The sequence below is a fragment of the Gavialis gangeticus genome, unplaced genomic scaffold (assembly GCF_001723915.1).
Source record: "Gavialis gangeticus isolate Ggan-Ray unplaced genomic scaffold, GavGan_comp1, whole genome shotgun sequence".
NCBI classification, from domain to species: domain Eukaryota; kingdom Metazoa; phylum Chordata; order Crocodylia; family Gavialidae; genus Gavialis; species Gavialis gangeticus.
In genome coordinates, this window is record NW_017729025.1 from 41,569,875 (window position 1) to 41,584,575 (window position 14,701).

General features: G+C 38.9%; 1 protein-coding gene across 4 annotated transcripts in view; it reads left to right on the forward strand.

Moving 5' to 3' along the window:
* FOXN3 (forkhead box N3) overlaps nt 1-14,701 on the forward strand; it is a 415,590-nt gene that overhangs the window by 355,812 nt on the left and 45,077 nt on the right. For all 4 annotated transcript variants that reach the window (XM_019518676.1, XM_019518678.1, XM_019518679.1 and 1 more), the window contains one exon: nt 9,376-9,484. In XM_019518676.1, coding sequence (XP_019374221.1) covers nt 9,376-9,484 — 109 coding nt within the window. The remainder of the gene's footprint in view (nt 1-9,375; nt 9,485-14,701) is intronic.

The window sequence follows — 14,701 nt, forward strand, 5'->3', positions numbered from 1 at the left end:
TTTTTTTTTTTTTTTTTGTGCATTAAGAAATTATTGCATGAAAAGGAACTTTTGATTTGTTTTCAAATAAAAGGTAAATGAGTTATAAAAATTTCATGATAATCCTGAGCATTTTAGGGAAGCTCACGATTCATCTCTATTCCCTGTTACCAACTGTAACAAGTCTTTAGGTCAAGTTATAAATCATCAGCAAAGTAAACATGCTGATGTTATTGGAGCCCTTGAAGAACTAGGATTCTATTTGTTGTATTAGGTTACAGTATCATGTGTGCGCTTAAATAATCACAGCTGAAAAATGGCCCTTATTTTGGCAATTAAGAGCTGTGAAATGGGAGGAGCATTATGTACAGCTTGACCACAAATGTTAATAACTAACTATAAATGCTGCTTTCAGTAGTAGAGCAATTTTGGCTAAAAGTGTTCCTGCTACCTTAGCTGATCATCAGTGCTGCTGAAGACAAGAGCCAAGCCTAATTTCAAAATATAAACATGTGGCAAGTCAGTAAGTGCAAATCTTTAGCCCATCCTTACACTCCAGTAATGTTTAACAGGATTGTGAAACGCAAATGTGAGCAAAACTGATTATGTTGTAGTTTATTTCATGTCTGTGTGGATAGACAAGATCAACTTGCTGTAACTATTTCACAGGAATTTATCAGTATTAAATCCTGTTTCTTCACTGCGATGAGAACATGATTCTGTTTTGGACAGTGAGGACCCTAAAACATGTTATCACAAGGGTCACCTACAGCCAGACTTCATAATTCTGTTTCAACTTTATTTTTTAAGGGTACAGTCAAAAGCTAATCTCTCCTCAGCTGCATCAAGAAAACCAAAGTGGGTAAATCATTCATTTGTTGTAATAAATTAATTAATAACTTTCCAGCACATTAAAGATGCAAGGGCTATGTAAATGCTAAGTATTTGTTAGATACCATTTATAATGCTTGTCGTGGTTCATCGTCTGAAGTTGCAATGAGACCTTGTACAGTTTCAAACCACTATGAAACACAGTTTGCCCAGGTAACAGATTAAGGTGTCTGAGTCGGGAATTTATGCCATAATTCTGGCAAGTTGCAAACTATTGTGCCACTCAAGTTGTGTTGTCTGGGGCATATCCCTTAACTTTACTGTAGCACAATTTTTCTGTATAAACAATGAAAATAATTTTACTACTTTGTACTGTTAGGAATCCTCAGATTACTGTTATCATAAATTGTAAAAGCCTTAATGCATCTACAATTGATGAGCTTGTTTCCTGCCTGGAACAGTTGTTTTAGAGGAGGCAGAAGCTAGAGGAAGCAAATTGTGCATTCAACTTCTTATTATTTTTACTAATGAAGCCATTGCTGTATTCTAAGAATTGTGACGGATTCTGGTCATAGTTCAAAAAAGTCTTATTTTAAGAGGTATGTTGGCTTAATAGTTACATTGACTTCCTTGGAATTGCTCTATGACTTTAGGACATTGAATTTGAGCTAATAGAAAAGTAAATAGCGATTTGCTGGAAAGTAAAAGTGAGGGAACCTTCCAGTCTGAAAATTTCTCTTCCACTTTGGACTACTGTAAGTCCAAAGTAGTTTGAATCCTTGCAAAGCCTATCTTTTAGAATGCTTACAGAAGAGTTTTCAGGGGGTGGAATTTGGTAAGTACTTTGGCAGAAAAATAATGATGGGCCTTTGGAGTCATCAACTCCTGTTTTGGAAGCGCAACTCATTTTTGTCCTGTGCTACCTACAACCTAAACTCGATGTCTCTTTTAAAAAAGGAAAAATGAGGTCTGCATTGTTTTTTATAGATCAAAAAATTGCTTTGAAATGAATGGACTTTTCAAGTCAACATGAGTGACTGAAAGTAGGAGACTGGTTTTCAGGAAGGGTTACTCTTGCAATAACAATTAGTAGAAGAAATCCTGCACTTGAGTAACAGATATAAAGTACCGGTATTTTGTTCAGCTTGACTGTATAAAACTTGATAACCACAATATTCTGTGTTTACTTCTTGCCCAGAAATCCCAGTAAATAAAAGATCTGATCAGAAGTTTTCTCTTTAGTGCTTGTGTCCAAAATGCCAATTCATCAAAAAGGAAAATTTTTACAGAGCTGTGCTACTTTTGACAAAAAACTAATTTGGAGAAAAAATAGATTGAAATCTTTCACTTTTGCATTGCAGTATTCATTTTTCATTTTTAAAATTAATTCTACATTATTAAATGAAAGTAAAAGTTTCAGTCAACCTGAAATGCTTGGGTGGGTCAGAGTTACGGCTTTATGGGAAGTTTCAATTTTTTAATTCTTTTCCATTCCATTCTAGAACATAAGAGATTTCAAAATCTACAACACTTTTGAAATGGAGGATGGGGAGGGGAGATTCTGATTCCTTTGTTGTTCTGAGAAAAACAAGCAAATTCCTCAGTAATAAAGAATTGTGCTAGAGATCTGTGATTTCTTACCCTGTTCCTTGTTCCATTTGTGATGGATGCTTGCAGAGGCTGAACTTGTTTATGAAGTTTTCTCCTAATTTTGTGAGGAATTAAGTAGCTAGAGCAATCCACTTAACAGCAAAAACTGAAGCATGGAGGGAGAAGTCAGGGTGGGCAGTCTAATGGGTGCAGTCTTGATTTGGAGTCGTTTTAGAGGCGTACAGACTGTGTGATTAAGAGCTCAGAGTGTTATCCCTTGAGGGACAGAATGGAAGGAGTTAGGCAGATGGGAACAAATTCCTCCCTAGGGTAAGGCTATTGAATTGAGTACTGTTGCACATTTGGCAAATATTTGCTTGTGGCAAGTACTGATGTTTCATCAATGGTGTGTCATAAGTATTTTCCTACTTTCTATGCTTGTAGCCTGAGATATAAAGCGCTCTAGTTTAGGAGACACTGCAGTGGAAGAGCAGTTGGCAGATGGAGGCTAAATTTGAGGAACATTAGTGGAAATCCTATATCTCTAGTCTATATCCATTTCTTTTGTAGTTTGAGAAAGGGGTCAGGGAGGACATCCCCTATCTGAATGCCTGCATCCCATGATACCAAAGGAAGCACAAAGACCAGTCTGCTTTAACAGGATACTTGCATCCTTTACTGTTTGTTTAGTCTTTTTTTTTCCTTTTAATTGGGTGCAAAGACTTGCTCAGTATGTTTAATAAGGCACTATAAAAGCTGTATTCCCTGCGCTGGACTGGATGCTAGTTACTTTAAACCAGAACAATTAATCAAACATGCACCTGTCTCCCAAGTGGAATACAGCCAGTGTATATTTATTACATTTTTTCCGTTTACATTTCCTAACTTTAAATAATACACTGGTACCAACTACATTTCAGTCACTAATGTGTGAATGAAGAAGTTTATTTTCTGCTGTAATTTCAGTATGGTGGATGATTATATACTTTGCTTAGCCCCCTTGTCTTTTTTCCCCATTCTAATACTTATGCAGTAAATATTTGCCTGAGAAATACTTAAGAAGTTTCAGCCAGGTAGAGATGAATTTGTTTCTTGTCTGAAATGCAAGATAATGGACATAATCTTTCGAAAGAAGTCATAAAGGATACCACATTGATTGGGATCTTCAAAACTCAACTGCATCACGTGTAAGAATATCTACCCTGTTAAATACTCCTTCATTTGGATATGGAATGTGTGCATCAATTAGTAGCTCTCTTTCATCTCTGATGTTTATCCACATTCAAGCTTTATTTTTTTTGGAGGTTTCTTGTGTGGGCTAGGTTCAAATCCCTTTAACATTATATGAACATAATTTTATATGGGTTGATATTATTAGTGTTATCCCAGTATAATTAAATGATAGATAATATTCATGTAATTCAAAATTTTGCTGGAAAACACAGTAAACCTAAGAGATTCTTTCCCTCAGAGTACTTCAGAGATGTATTTTTTTTTGTTTTTGTTCCCCCCCCCGTTAATCATTTTGTAGATCTGGATGCACAGTATAAAAAGAACTACCCAGTAACTGATATGCACAGGATCTGGTATGGCTCATATCAGCATGAAATAAGACGTTAACTCTATTAAGAATTATGCCAGAGTAAAATTGTTGTAAGATCTGAATCCATTCTACATGGTGAAGAATTTTAGCAGTGTTTTGGAGATCAGGGATTCTTTTCTCAAATTAAATTTAAACTCCATTAATCTGGGCAAATAATTCTGAGTTTATACTGGTTTGAGAGGCAAATCAGGCCTAGTATCAGTGTCCATTCATGGCAGTGGTGAAAGATGAGAAATGAGAGATGATTGTATTGTCCTAGTCTCTGGGGCAGCTTGTGGAGGAAGAAAACACTATATTAAAAGGAAATGTATATATTGGATTGGCTTTCTATAGCCGAGTTTATTTCTCAACATAAAAATTCTTTAGATGTTGGACAGGAGGATGGCAAATTACTTTTCAAATAAGTGCTAGAAACAGTGCGTCCTATTTAGCTAAAGCAGGAATGCAAATGGAGAATCGGGATTATGGAGAGCTAGTCTTGATTGTCCCTATCTGAATGTGTGATACAGCTAGAGTCAACAACCTATGGCCCATGGGCTAGACACTGCCCATGAAGAGACTGGTTCCAGCCAGCAGCAGCTCAGAACATCAGCAGCACATAGCAGCTCAGCTGGTTCTACTGCCTGCCTTATTCCATCTATTCCCTTTTCAGCATCTGCTCATCACTACTGTCTATAGCAGCAAAAAGTCACCAACTTCTAACCTAAAACAAGTCACCTTTACCCTTATACTTTGGATTATCCATCTGTAAAATGAGCATTCCTCTCTACCTATCTTAGCTGGTCTCTGAGGCTTCGTTATAATATTTGCAAGGAACAGGAAGATCCTTAGCTGTGAACTGCAGCAGAGGAAATTTCAGTTGGAGATTAGGAAGAATTATCTGACTATAAGGGTGGTCAGCATTGGAACAGGCTACCTAGGTAAGTTGTTCCTTCTCTATCCCTGGATATTTTCAAGAACCAGTCAGACACTCGCTCAATTCAGTCAGGGGTGGTACTGCCTTGAAAGTAGGGCGTTGGACTGATGATCTCATGAGGTCCATTCCAGCCCTACTTCCCTATGATTTTAAGACCCTCTGTATAAATCCAAAGGACTATTTTACTACAGCTCATGTGTGACTTTGCCACAGGTCTCCACTCAAAGCTACTGATTCTGCATCATGTGGCTGGAAGGACTATGTAGCAAACATATAGTAGGCACAGTTTTTTCTCATCATGTACCTCGCAGGGTTGCTGTCCTATCCCTGCTTCACCTTCTCCCCAAGATGTGGACAGTGAGAATGGAGTTCAGTCCCCTATATGTTGTGTCTTAGATGGCTTACAACCTGGCCCTTGGACAGTTCAGAAAATACTAAAGATGATACTAAAGTTTGGAAACTAGGGAGTTACTTTAAATGTTTTGGAGTGTGAGCCATTTAATTTAAAATTCCTTTGGAGCACCAATTACTCAGGCATTGGAAATAAGATTGGTGCTATACAAAATGTAACTTTTATAAACAGCATCCTTAAAATTATACACATACAAGTAATGGAAAATATGGTATAGAAAACAATCCTGTGTTGGCATATTGGTGAAAAAATAATGTAGAAATTGGTGTCTTCTACCATCAGATTATGATGATTCTGGGTTTTTTGTTTTGGTTTCTTTTTAATTTGAGATTCATATCTAACTAAACCAGATATGTGTTAGCACTATAGCTTAGTTCTTTGCTAAAGATTAACATTAGATTAATTTATTTTCCCTTATTCCAGCTTCCCTTTTATACACAGTCTCTGTTATCTTGCATCAGCACTAGCTAGTTACATGGTGGTGCTGTTGTATCATACCATTTTGAAACAAAGAAAAGAGTTGGAAGTGATTGTTGTTACCACCCTCCGATTACAAGTATGGTCAAGCATTGTAACAGGCTACTTAGAGAAGCTGTGGAAACTCCAGACTTGACATTTTCAAAGCCAGTTAAATAGGTACTTGATTGGGATGGTTTAGTCAGGAATGATCCTGCCCTGAGCAGGAGGCTAGACTAAATGACCTCATGAGGTCCTTTCCAGTCTTGCTTTCCTATGATGTTAATGCAAGTTGAAATACATGATGGCTAAACTTGGAGTGTTTTCAGAGTACAAGATACCATGTACTTTAAATTTTTTTAAAAATGCCTTAGGTCTCTGTGTAGTCAAAGGGCCTGGTCTTCCTTGTAAGGCAAGTAGTCCCATTAGATCCTAAATTAGACCATGTATAACAAAAATGATTGTGGCTGAAAGATGTGGGATGGGGACAGGTAACCATGAATAAAGGGAGAGCAATATACTTCCTGAGGTGACCTTTTTCAGAGGATAGTAGATTTTGTAAGTATCTTTCATCTTTTGTGTTTGTATTGGGTTTGTAAGTTTTTCTCCCCTTGTTCAAAGACTACATGAAAAACACGTTATAAGAGAGAAACTTTGAAGTGAATGGTTGTGAGAAGCACATGAGAAATTTAGGACTGTTTCAAGTGTAAGGGTCAGCAGAAAAGTAGAGATGAAATGGAATATGGCTATAAAACAGTTAAAAGGAAGGCTTAAAGGGCATGTGGGAAAGATTGGGAGGAGGAATTCCACAGACCAGAATGGGCAGAAGAGATAGGGTTATGCTTTGGTGGGAGTGAGGGTCTTGAACCTGCCCCAAAGGAGAGAAGTTGTCACTGGAGGAGTTTGATTAGTTGGAAGCCACTGTGGTCCAAGATTGAGGGGGGGAAACAGTTTTTCTGGTGTTATTTTGCATGTGTTGGAGTGGAGCAAGATGAGAAATAGGAAGGAAAGAGATGTGTGGGAAGATCAAAGTGGCAGAGGATCAAGGTTTTGGCAGTAATGGTAGGAAGAAATGGATTTTTTCTTTTTTTAAAGGAGGCTGGATATGAGCAACAGGGAAGGTGAGGGGAGTGAAATGTGCTATGGAGCTGACAAACTAAGATAACCAGTCACCAGTGGAATAATTGACAAAGGTGATAGAACAAAGTGTTTGGGGGGTCAGCTGGAGAGACAAAGTGCAACGTGGCACAAAAATGTTCATGGATATTGAATTGTGTTGCCTTTAAAGCTGCGTAAGGCCCTTTAGGCAATTTCTGAACATGATTAATGTGCAGTCATGAACTTCTCCAAATCCCTTAGGCTACTGTGTTGATAGAATAACTTCATTGCTTTGTAGTGAAGAGGACTTGTTAGTACTATATGCTGCACTCCCCTTTTATGTTGCATAGCTGGACTTCTTGTTGCAAAGTCATTAACCACTGGAAGTGATTTTTATTTCTGTTTATCTTTGGTATTTTTCACTTTTATCTTCAAATCATCCAGCTCTTTTGGTTTTTCCCTAACATTATATATGAACTGTCCTTGAGCCTTACTTCACTAATATTCAAGCATCTTTAGAGAGGCACTGTTGACACACATTCAGCCCAACATTTAGTTTTTGTGAAATCTAGTTCGCTTCCATAAAATTCAAACAGTTGTTTTAAGCAAGTAAACATTTTCCTGCAGTGTTTGCAAATCTAAATGTTGAAGCAGGGCAAATGTGAAAGTGATTATCATTATACAGTAAAACTGACTTAATTGATTTTCATTATCCAATGTTTGGGGATTAAGTGAAAAAGTAGAACAATATAAATAGCAAAAAAAATTTAAAATGTTATTTTAGTCACAGTAACTGAGGATCAGCTTTCAAATTTGGATCTCTAAAGTTAGTCACCTAATATCATATTTGGACACTTGAATATAAATGCCTTTCTTCAGAGGTTGAAAACAAAATATAGGTAGACTGGAGTAATGCCACATGTTCAAGCAATATATCATGCAGTAAAATGGCAAACCAGGCACAAAGATGTGCTACGTTTAATGAGTAACAACTCTGTGGAAAAAAAAGTAACATGTAGCATGTTAGTTAAAAGAGCCCGAGCTTAGGAGCCACTCCCTGCCCCACACCTTTAAAGCTTAATAAAAGGATGGTGTTGAAAAATTGAGTCAACTGGATAAATGTGGTGTCATTACCAAGAAAACAAAAAACGATTAGAAGTGTCTGTTGTATTCTCAGATGGTGTTTCACTACTGTAATTAATTGTGGTGATTAAAAATATCTCTGAAATTAATTTAAATCTTTAGTTGTTTTTTATTGCAGCTTTGAAAATACCTTAAGTGTTTTTGTTTGCAGGTTCTTTTGTTTGCAATTTAAATGTCAGGGGCTAGATGGTGACTTGGACTACATGCTTTCACAGGCACATAGTGGGGAATAGGATCCCTCTTTTAAAATCCTACATGGACCAATAAGGCTTTTGGTGTCCAGTTCTCAAGCACGTATGAGTTCTGTGCATCTACTAAGTGCGCAGGCAAACCTCCCCCCTCTCTTCCCAGTGTAGGAAGTTTAGTTGGAGTGGGTGGAGTATTGGTTCCACTTCCTCCAATAATCTTCTGACCAGAGCCAGTGGTGTTGCTCTTGTGACTTTGCACAGCTACAGACCAAATAAAATGCAAAAAATAAAGTGTAGCTAGAGATAACAATTGTATCAGTATCAAAGGATACTTATAAAAGATGTAATAATCTTATCTGTTATGTCTGCAGGATTCTGTAGCTGTAACAGCGTAGCAAAACCACTTCATTCAGGGTCAGACCAAAGGCAGTTTTACTCGCTTTTAATGCTACAGGATCATGCAGTCATAACAGTTGGATCATAACAGCTGCTGCATGCTCCCAAGCAGCTCCCCTTTCCTTTAAAGCAGCTAAAAATTAGATTTGGCTGTACTTGAGGCAAGTGTAAAGAAAGCACCTCTCGTGAAACTCTTATTGGCCAAGGCTGCATTCTATAGAAATTCAAACACCAAATCCTCCAAAAGACAAATGTTTATTGTCCAAATCGTTAGTGCCTCAATAATGATTTCTCATAAGTAATATTTTCTTGTACAGGACATGACAAAAATAGCAGATCAATGTTCAGATAGCATACAATCGTGATTAAAAGTATGGGTTAGAACACATTCTTGCAGTAAACTGCTTGTATTTTGATTATACTTAAGTTCATCCTTAGGTACTTGCCACTTCTGTCTTAAATTACCTTAGTATTTACAGTGTTGGTCAACATAAGTTTATAATTGGTCATACATTTCCAAGTGCTACAAATGCAGAGGTGAAGTTATACATGTAAGGAATTTCTCTATAATAACTAGAAAATGTGGGGGCATACTCTATAAACTAAGTTAACTATTTACAGAGACTTTGTAAACATTTGAAAGGTGAGCACATACTATGTATCCTCATTTGTACATATTTCTAATTTCATTTAAAGAAGCTAGCATTGAATATGCTGCTTACATTTTTGTCCTGAAGTTTTAAAAATTTCCTTTTGTTTTCAGTTCCTCCTGGAGTGATACAAAATGGTGCCCGCGTTCTGAGTAGGGGAATGTTCTCTGGAGTTAGGCCATTGCCAATCAATCCTATTGGAAGCATGGCTGCTGCAGTAAGGTAAGAGCAGAACAATACAGAATTAGTGTTAAAGCAGTATTTTTTTCCACAGTGGATACACAGGAGAGGTATGAGTACTTGCTGCTTCCAAAGTCTTGATGCTAATTTTTTATATCCAAGATTAGAGGAGAAGGCTTTTTTTGTTTTGGGTTGGTGGTTTGTTTTAAGTTCTTACACTCCTAAGCAAAGGACTTTGTTGTACCTTCACTTCCTTGAAAAGCAGGATTGTACATTCACTAACACACATTATAGTATCAGCTCTTTCTGCTGGTATAAGCTGGCAGTTGGCAACCTTTTTGCTGCTGTAAGGCAGAATGACATAGCTCAGGTCCAAAGTGGGCCGGTGCTAGCACCTGCCACACCACTGGTGAAGCTCCCCACTATCTGGCCATGGCATGGCATGGGCAGAGCCCCCCACCACCTGGCTGTGGCACAACACAGATGTCATACAGACATTCTGTTTCTTGTGGCAGAGGCACTTTTTTCTCCTGGGGCAACCACAAGTATACAGCTATTTAGGCATTTTCTCACATAGTAAAAATGACAGTTCCAAGAGAAAAATAACCTGGGAACAACCAAGGGTTAAATTACTCTCAGGAGAGTTTCTCCTGAGAGCGTGAAAGTCTGTAAATGTTGTGGTTGCTCTCAGAAGGGAACATAGTTTTTCAGCATCCCCTTCCCCCAGGAGACAGTGTCACTTGCTGTACTCTGCTTCTCCAGCAAGGTACAGAACACACCCCCTTCACAATCCCCACATTAGGAAACATAGGCTAATTAAGGGAGCCTGCAGAGCATGCTGATGTGTGCACATCCCCTCTTCCCCTGGCTGCACAGAGTCAACACTGCAAGCTCTCAGCTCTTCGGGGCTTTAGCATTCAAATGTCTGTACACATGACTCTGGGTAAGTTTTTCTACTAGAAGAACAAATCTGGGAGAATTCTCCCAGATCATTTGAATGTCTGTACACAGCCACAGTAGAAGCACCACAGGCTGTATCTGGTCCTCAGGCCATAGGTTCCTAATCCCTGGTATAAGCATGTCTTTTATTATTTCTACTTAAAATGCATATATGTGTATGTATTGGAAAGATCCTAAGTTTTTTCCTCGGGTTAAAAAAAGATAGGAATATCATCAATATTGTCTTGATAGCTTCAGAATTTGATTAAACTTTATAGTTAGCATTATTCATTTCACTTTCTGTGAAGAATGTTCTTTAATTCAGGTTCCTTTTGTAAGAGTATATTGAATTTTTTTAAAAATGGGATGTTGTTTCTAAGACTAAGATAAAGACTTTCATTCAGAAAAAAGGACAATAAGAGATAAATAAGAAAATTCTGTTTGTAATGAATGTTGTGGTTTAATGGCTTCTCATACTTAATGAAAGTAATCACAGTTCCTAAGTAGAATATTAAATTTATCCTTGGTATAACTCTGTTTAAGTCAGTTACATGAGGGATACATTTTGCCAAGAGTGATATTTTTGTCCTTTTCTAGTAATCTTACAACTGGACAAAATGTCTAACTATACCAGTCAAGTAGCCTGAGCAAGGCTTTGTTACTGGTGCTGATTCTGCTGTGGTGTGGACCGCTGCTTTCAAGGCTCTCAAGCAAGGGTTGCAAGTCCTTAATACCATGGTTACTGCACATACTTGATTATAATAATATAGGACTTTTAGCTCTTAAGTCTTCAGCCATTTGTCCCTTTTCAGTTAGTATTCTTGGAAATATTCCTTGCATCCAGACATGTTAGTGTAGTTCCTCCAACCAGCAGAGGCTGCAAAAAACATGTGATGTCTTTTCCCTTCCTAAATAATAATACATGGAAAGGAAGACATTTAAGTCAAGAGAAAAAATGAGCTGTTTTGGTGTACTGGTTAATTTTTCCTCTGCTACGCTGCGGCTGCTGTGACAATCAGCTCACTGGTAGAAGTACTGATGGCAGATCGCAGTCACTACCACCACCATCAATCTGTCAGAGCGTACACAACCCTGTGCTTCTTGTGGCCCCACTGAGGAAGACACCAGCTGCTGAATGCACCAGCGTGGAGATGTCTTCACATGCATTCTCCTGGCTTTTAGGAGGAACCAGCAGTCCAGGGCTTTGCCACCACAGAGGAAGTCTGAGCAAATGCACAAAGGTTTGCTAGAAGACTGGAAAGTGTCCACACAAACTATGTAGCACTGGTGAGGCCTAAACCAGGCTCTGATCCTGACTATCAGTCTCCAGAAATACAAAGATTTCTTTTCATCTGCATGTGATAGTCTTTCCTGCCAAACAGTGGTAGCCTGGCCATCTTCTAGCTTTGTTGCAACTGACTGCCCAGCAGTCTGTATTCTGCTCTGCTGGGAATCGCAGGGCTATCAGATTGTATTGTTAATCACATTTTTAAAGAATATGGAAGTTAATGTAAATGGAACATTTCTGAGCTCTGCGTTGCCCCTAGGTCATGGCCGTGGGCCATACAGATACCTTTGTTGCATAATTTGAGAGAGCTTTATGTAGGAGATGGGGATGACATCAACGTAGCAACCTATTCCTCCTTCCTACCCCTGGCCACCTGAAGACTTCAGCTGTTTTGATCACCCTGTTGTCATTGCTGTGCAGGGCAGCACAGAGCTTGAAATATTTATGCTGTGGAAGAAGTTTTCTCCCTGCAATTTGTCTGCTCTCATTGTTTCCAGCAGCTGGAATAGTGCCTTCGTCCAGCTGGCTGGTAATGAAAAAACCAGGGATCTAGGGATTTCCCCAATGCAGTCAGTGGCTCCCCTCTCACTCTGGCTGAGAGAGAAGCACTTATAAGTAGTTTAATTCAGGCAAGTTTCTAATTCTTTTTGTTCTGTTCTCTGGGCCTTAGGCAGTATTAGAAACAGCTCACTGCAAATGCATTCTGAGTCTGCATGCTGTCTGCTCATATTCAGGGGCTCCTACAATACTCCTTTTCCTGCTCTTAGAAAAAGCAAGCAAGCCATGACAGAATCTAAGAAGCCAGGGAAGTTTTCAAACATAAAGAGATTTCTCTGTAGTAGGACGAACTGTAGGTATTTTTTTTTTTTTTGCCTTCTGGCTGATGGGGACAACAGCTTTTGGGGTTCCTGAGGGAAGACCAGCCTTATTGACAGCATTGCTCTGAATAGTGGTACGGCCCTCCCCAACAAAGCTCAAACTTGTGTCATCACTTCAGTGCAAAATTATTTCTCTATCTCTTGATGGCATTTTGTTCCACTCCTTGGTTATTCATGGTAACATCAACCAATCTGTTAAACTGCCACAAAAACTCCACATCAGATCTGTAACACTAGTTACTACCATGATGACACTTGTGGAAGCTAGTGCTATATTCAGTAAGTGCTGCCTTGCTCTCTGTCTCTCTTGCTGTTAGAGAAGGAATACCCATCTCTAGCTTCTGTCTTTCCTCCTCGCTTTCAGAGGACTGCACCCACTAGCGCCTGTCAGAGTTGTCTAGGAAATGAGTATGGCCAGACTTGCAATAAAATCAACTTCCTCTTTCTGTAGGAGGTTGCTGGGGTCTAGTTGTTTGGATTCTGCACTGTAGGCTGGAGGTCAGCAACGTTTTCTGTTAGTGGGTTGGTGCTAGGACCTAGCCACCACCACCACTTTCCCTTGCCACCCAGCCGCAGTGCAGCATGGTTGAAGGTCTCCACCACTTGGCTGTGGTACAGCATGGCCAAAGCCCCCCACTGCCAAAGCCCCCAACTCTGTAGGCCATATTCAACTTGTGCTGTAGGCATGTAATGTGAACTGTACAGCAAAATGAAATGCAAAATGATTTCAGAACCCAACCCCCATCTGAAGATGCATTCACATTGTTCATTAATAAACATGAGAAAAATGGAAATAATTAAACCTTCTTCTACCACCTACCCTGCAGAGACTCGTACCATAATTTGCCAAGAACATAAAAACTGCCTTACCTTTAGGCATAAGATTCTTTAAAACTGTTTATCTCCCTGCTCTTTGGCTATCGTAAGGGGATTCCTACAATAGGGTCCCAGGGACAATATCTCTTCCTTTTAACAACTGCCCTCTCTGGTTCTGTTCATTTATCCTCCTCCTCCTGGAAAAACCAGACAGATCCTTTTGGCTGAGTTCTTCCTCACATATCTTCTTGGGAAACATGACTAGAAACCAAGAGGAAATACAGATTCTACACACAAATATTAGAAAAGGAGATCTAAAAGGTGTTTTCCTCCTTTAAAGTTTGGTGGTTTTGTGAGCTTTCCAGTTCTGTTCATGTGTAATTTTTTTAAAACTGTTCTTTCTGGCAGCCCTAATGGCAATGGGTTCCATTGCCTGAATAGTTGTCCTGCAAAAATATTGGATTGTTATTTGTTTGTGATAGTTGTATTGAGAGTAAGTTAGGACTTGCCTTGTAAGCAAATACTGTATGGGCTTGTCTACACATCACCATACAGCAACATTACTAAGGTGTTGTACTTTTAGTTTGCCATGTGTGCAGCTCATGGTTAGATTTTGCCACTAGGTCACCATAGTGGCATGCTATACCAGAGGAGCATGCCACTGTGGCAACATAATTGCCAAACACGTGTAGACCCACGTGATTGCTTCATCGCCATAGTGCACCATATGGTGACGGAGCGTGTCACTAGATCACTGTAGGGTGACATGAAGACTCAGCCTGTGTCCTTGAATTTTGGCACTTGTATTTTAATACTCTTGTTTTGAGTGGTTTGCATTACCTATAGATAGAGCAGTCTGTTTCTCTCTTGCATCAACTTTGTTCAGCACGGTGAGAACTAATTAGGTTCATACACTTACAGATTTTGAAAATCTTTTTATAAGGATACCAGCAGAATCCCTTTCTTGTCTGTCTCATGGGAAAGACAACTGCTTTTTCTGGTAATGGGAAGAGCCTTCATGAAAGGTCCACTAGACTGTAAAGCAAAAGAAAGCCTTTGAGGAGTGTACATGTTTGCAGGAATGTTCTTTTACACAGTAACTTGTGCAGTTTTTGTATCCTCATGGGTCATCCTGTCTATCTTTTGGTAATGAAGTTCCCCAAATCAAATACCCCACAGAAGCATTCTGATAGCTACTTGATAGACTGTTCTTTTACTTCTCTATGCCCTGATAAGTTGTCTTTGGTATGCGGCCAAAAACTATACTGGCTTTCTATGTTGCCTTGTTACATAGAAAGCCAGTATAGTTTTTGGCCGCATACCAAAGACAACTTAAAT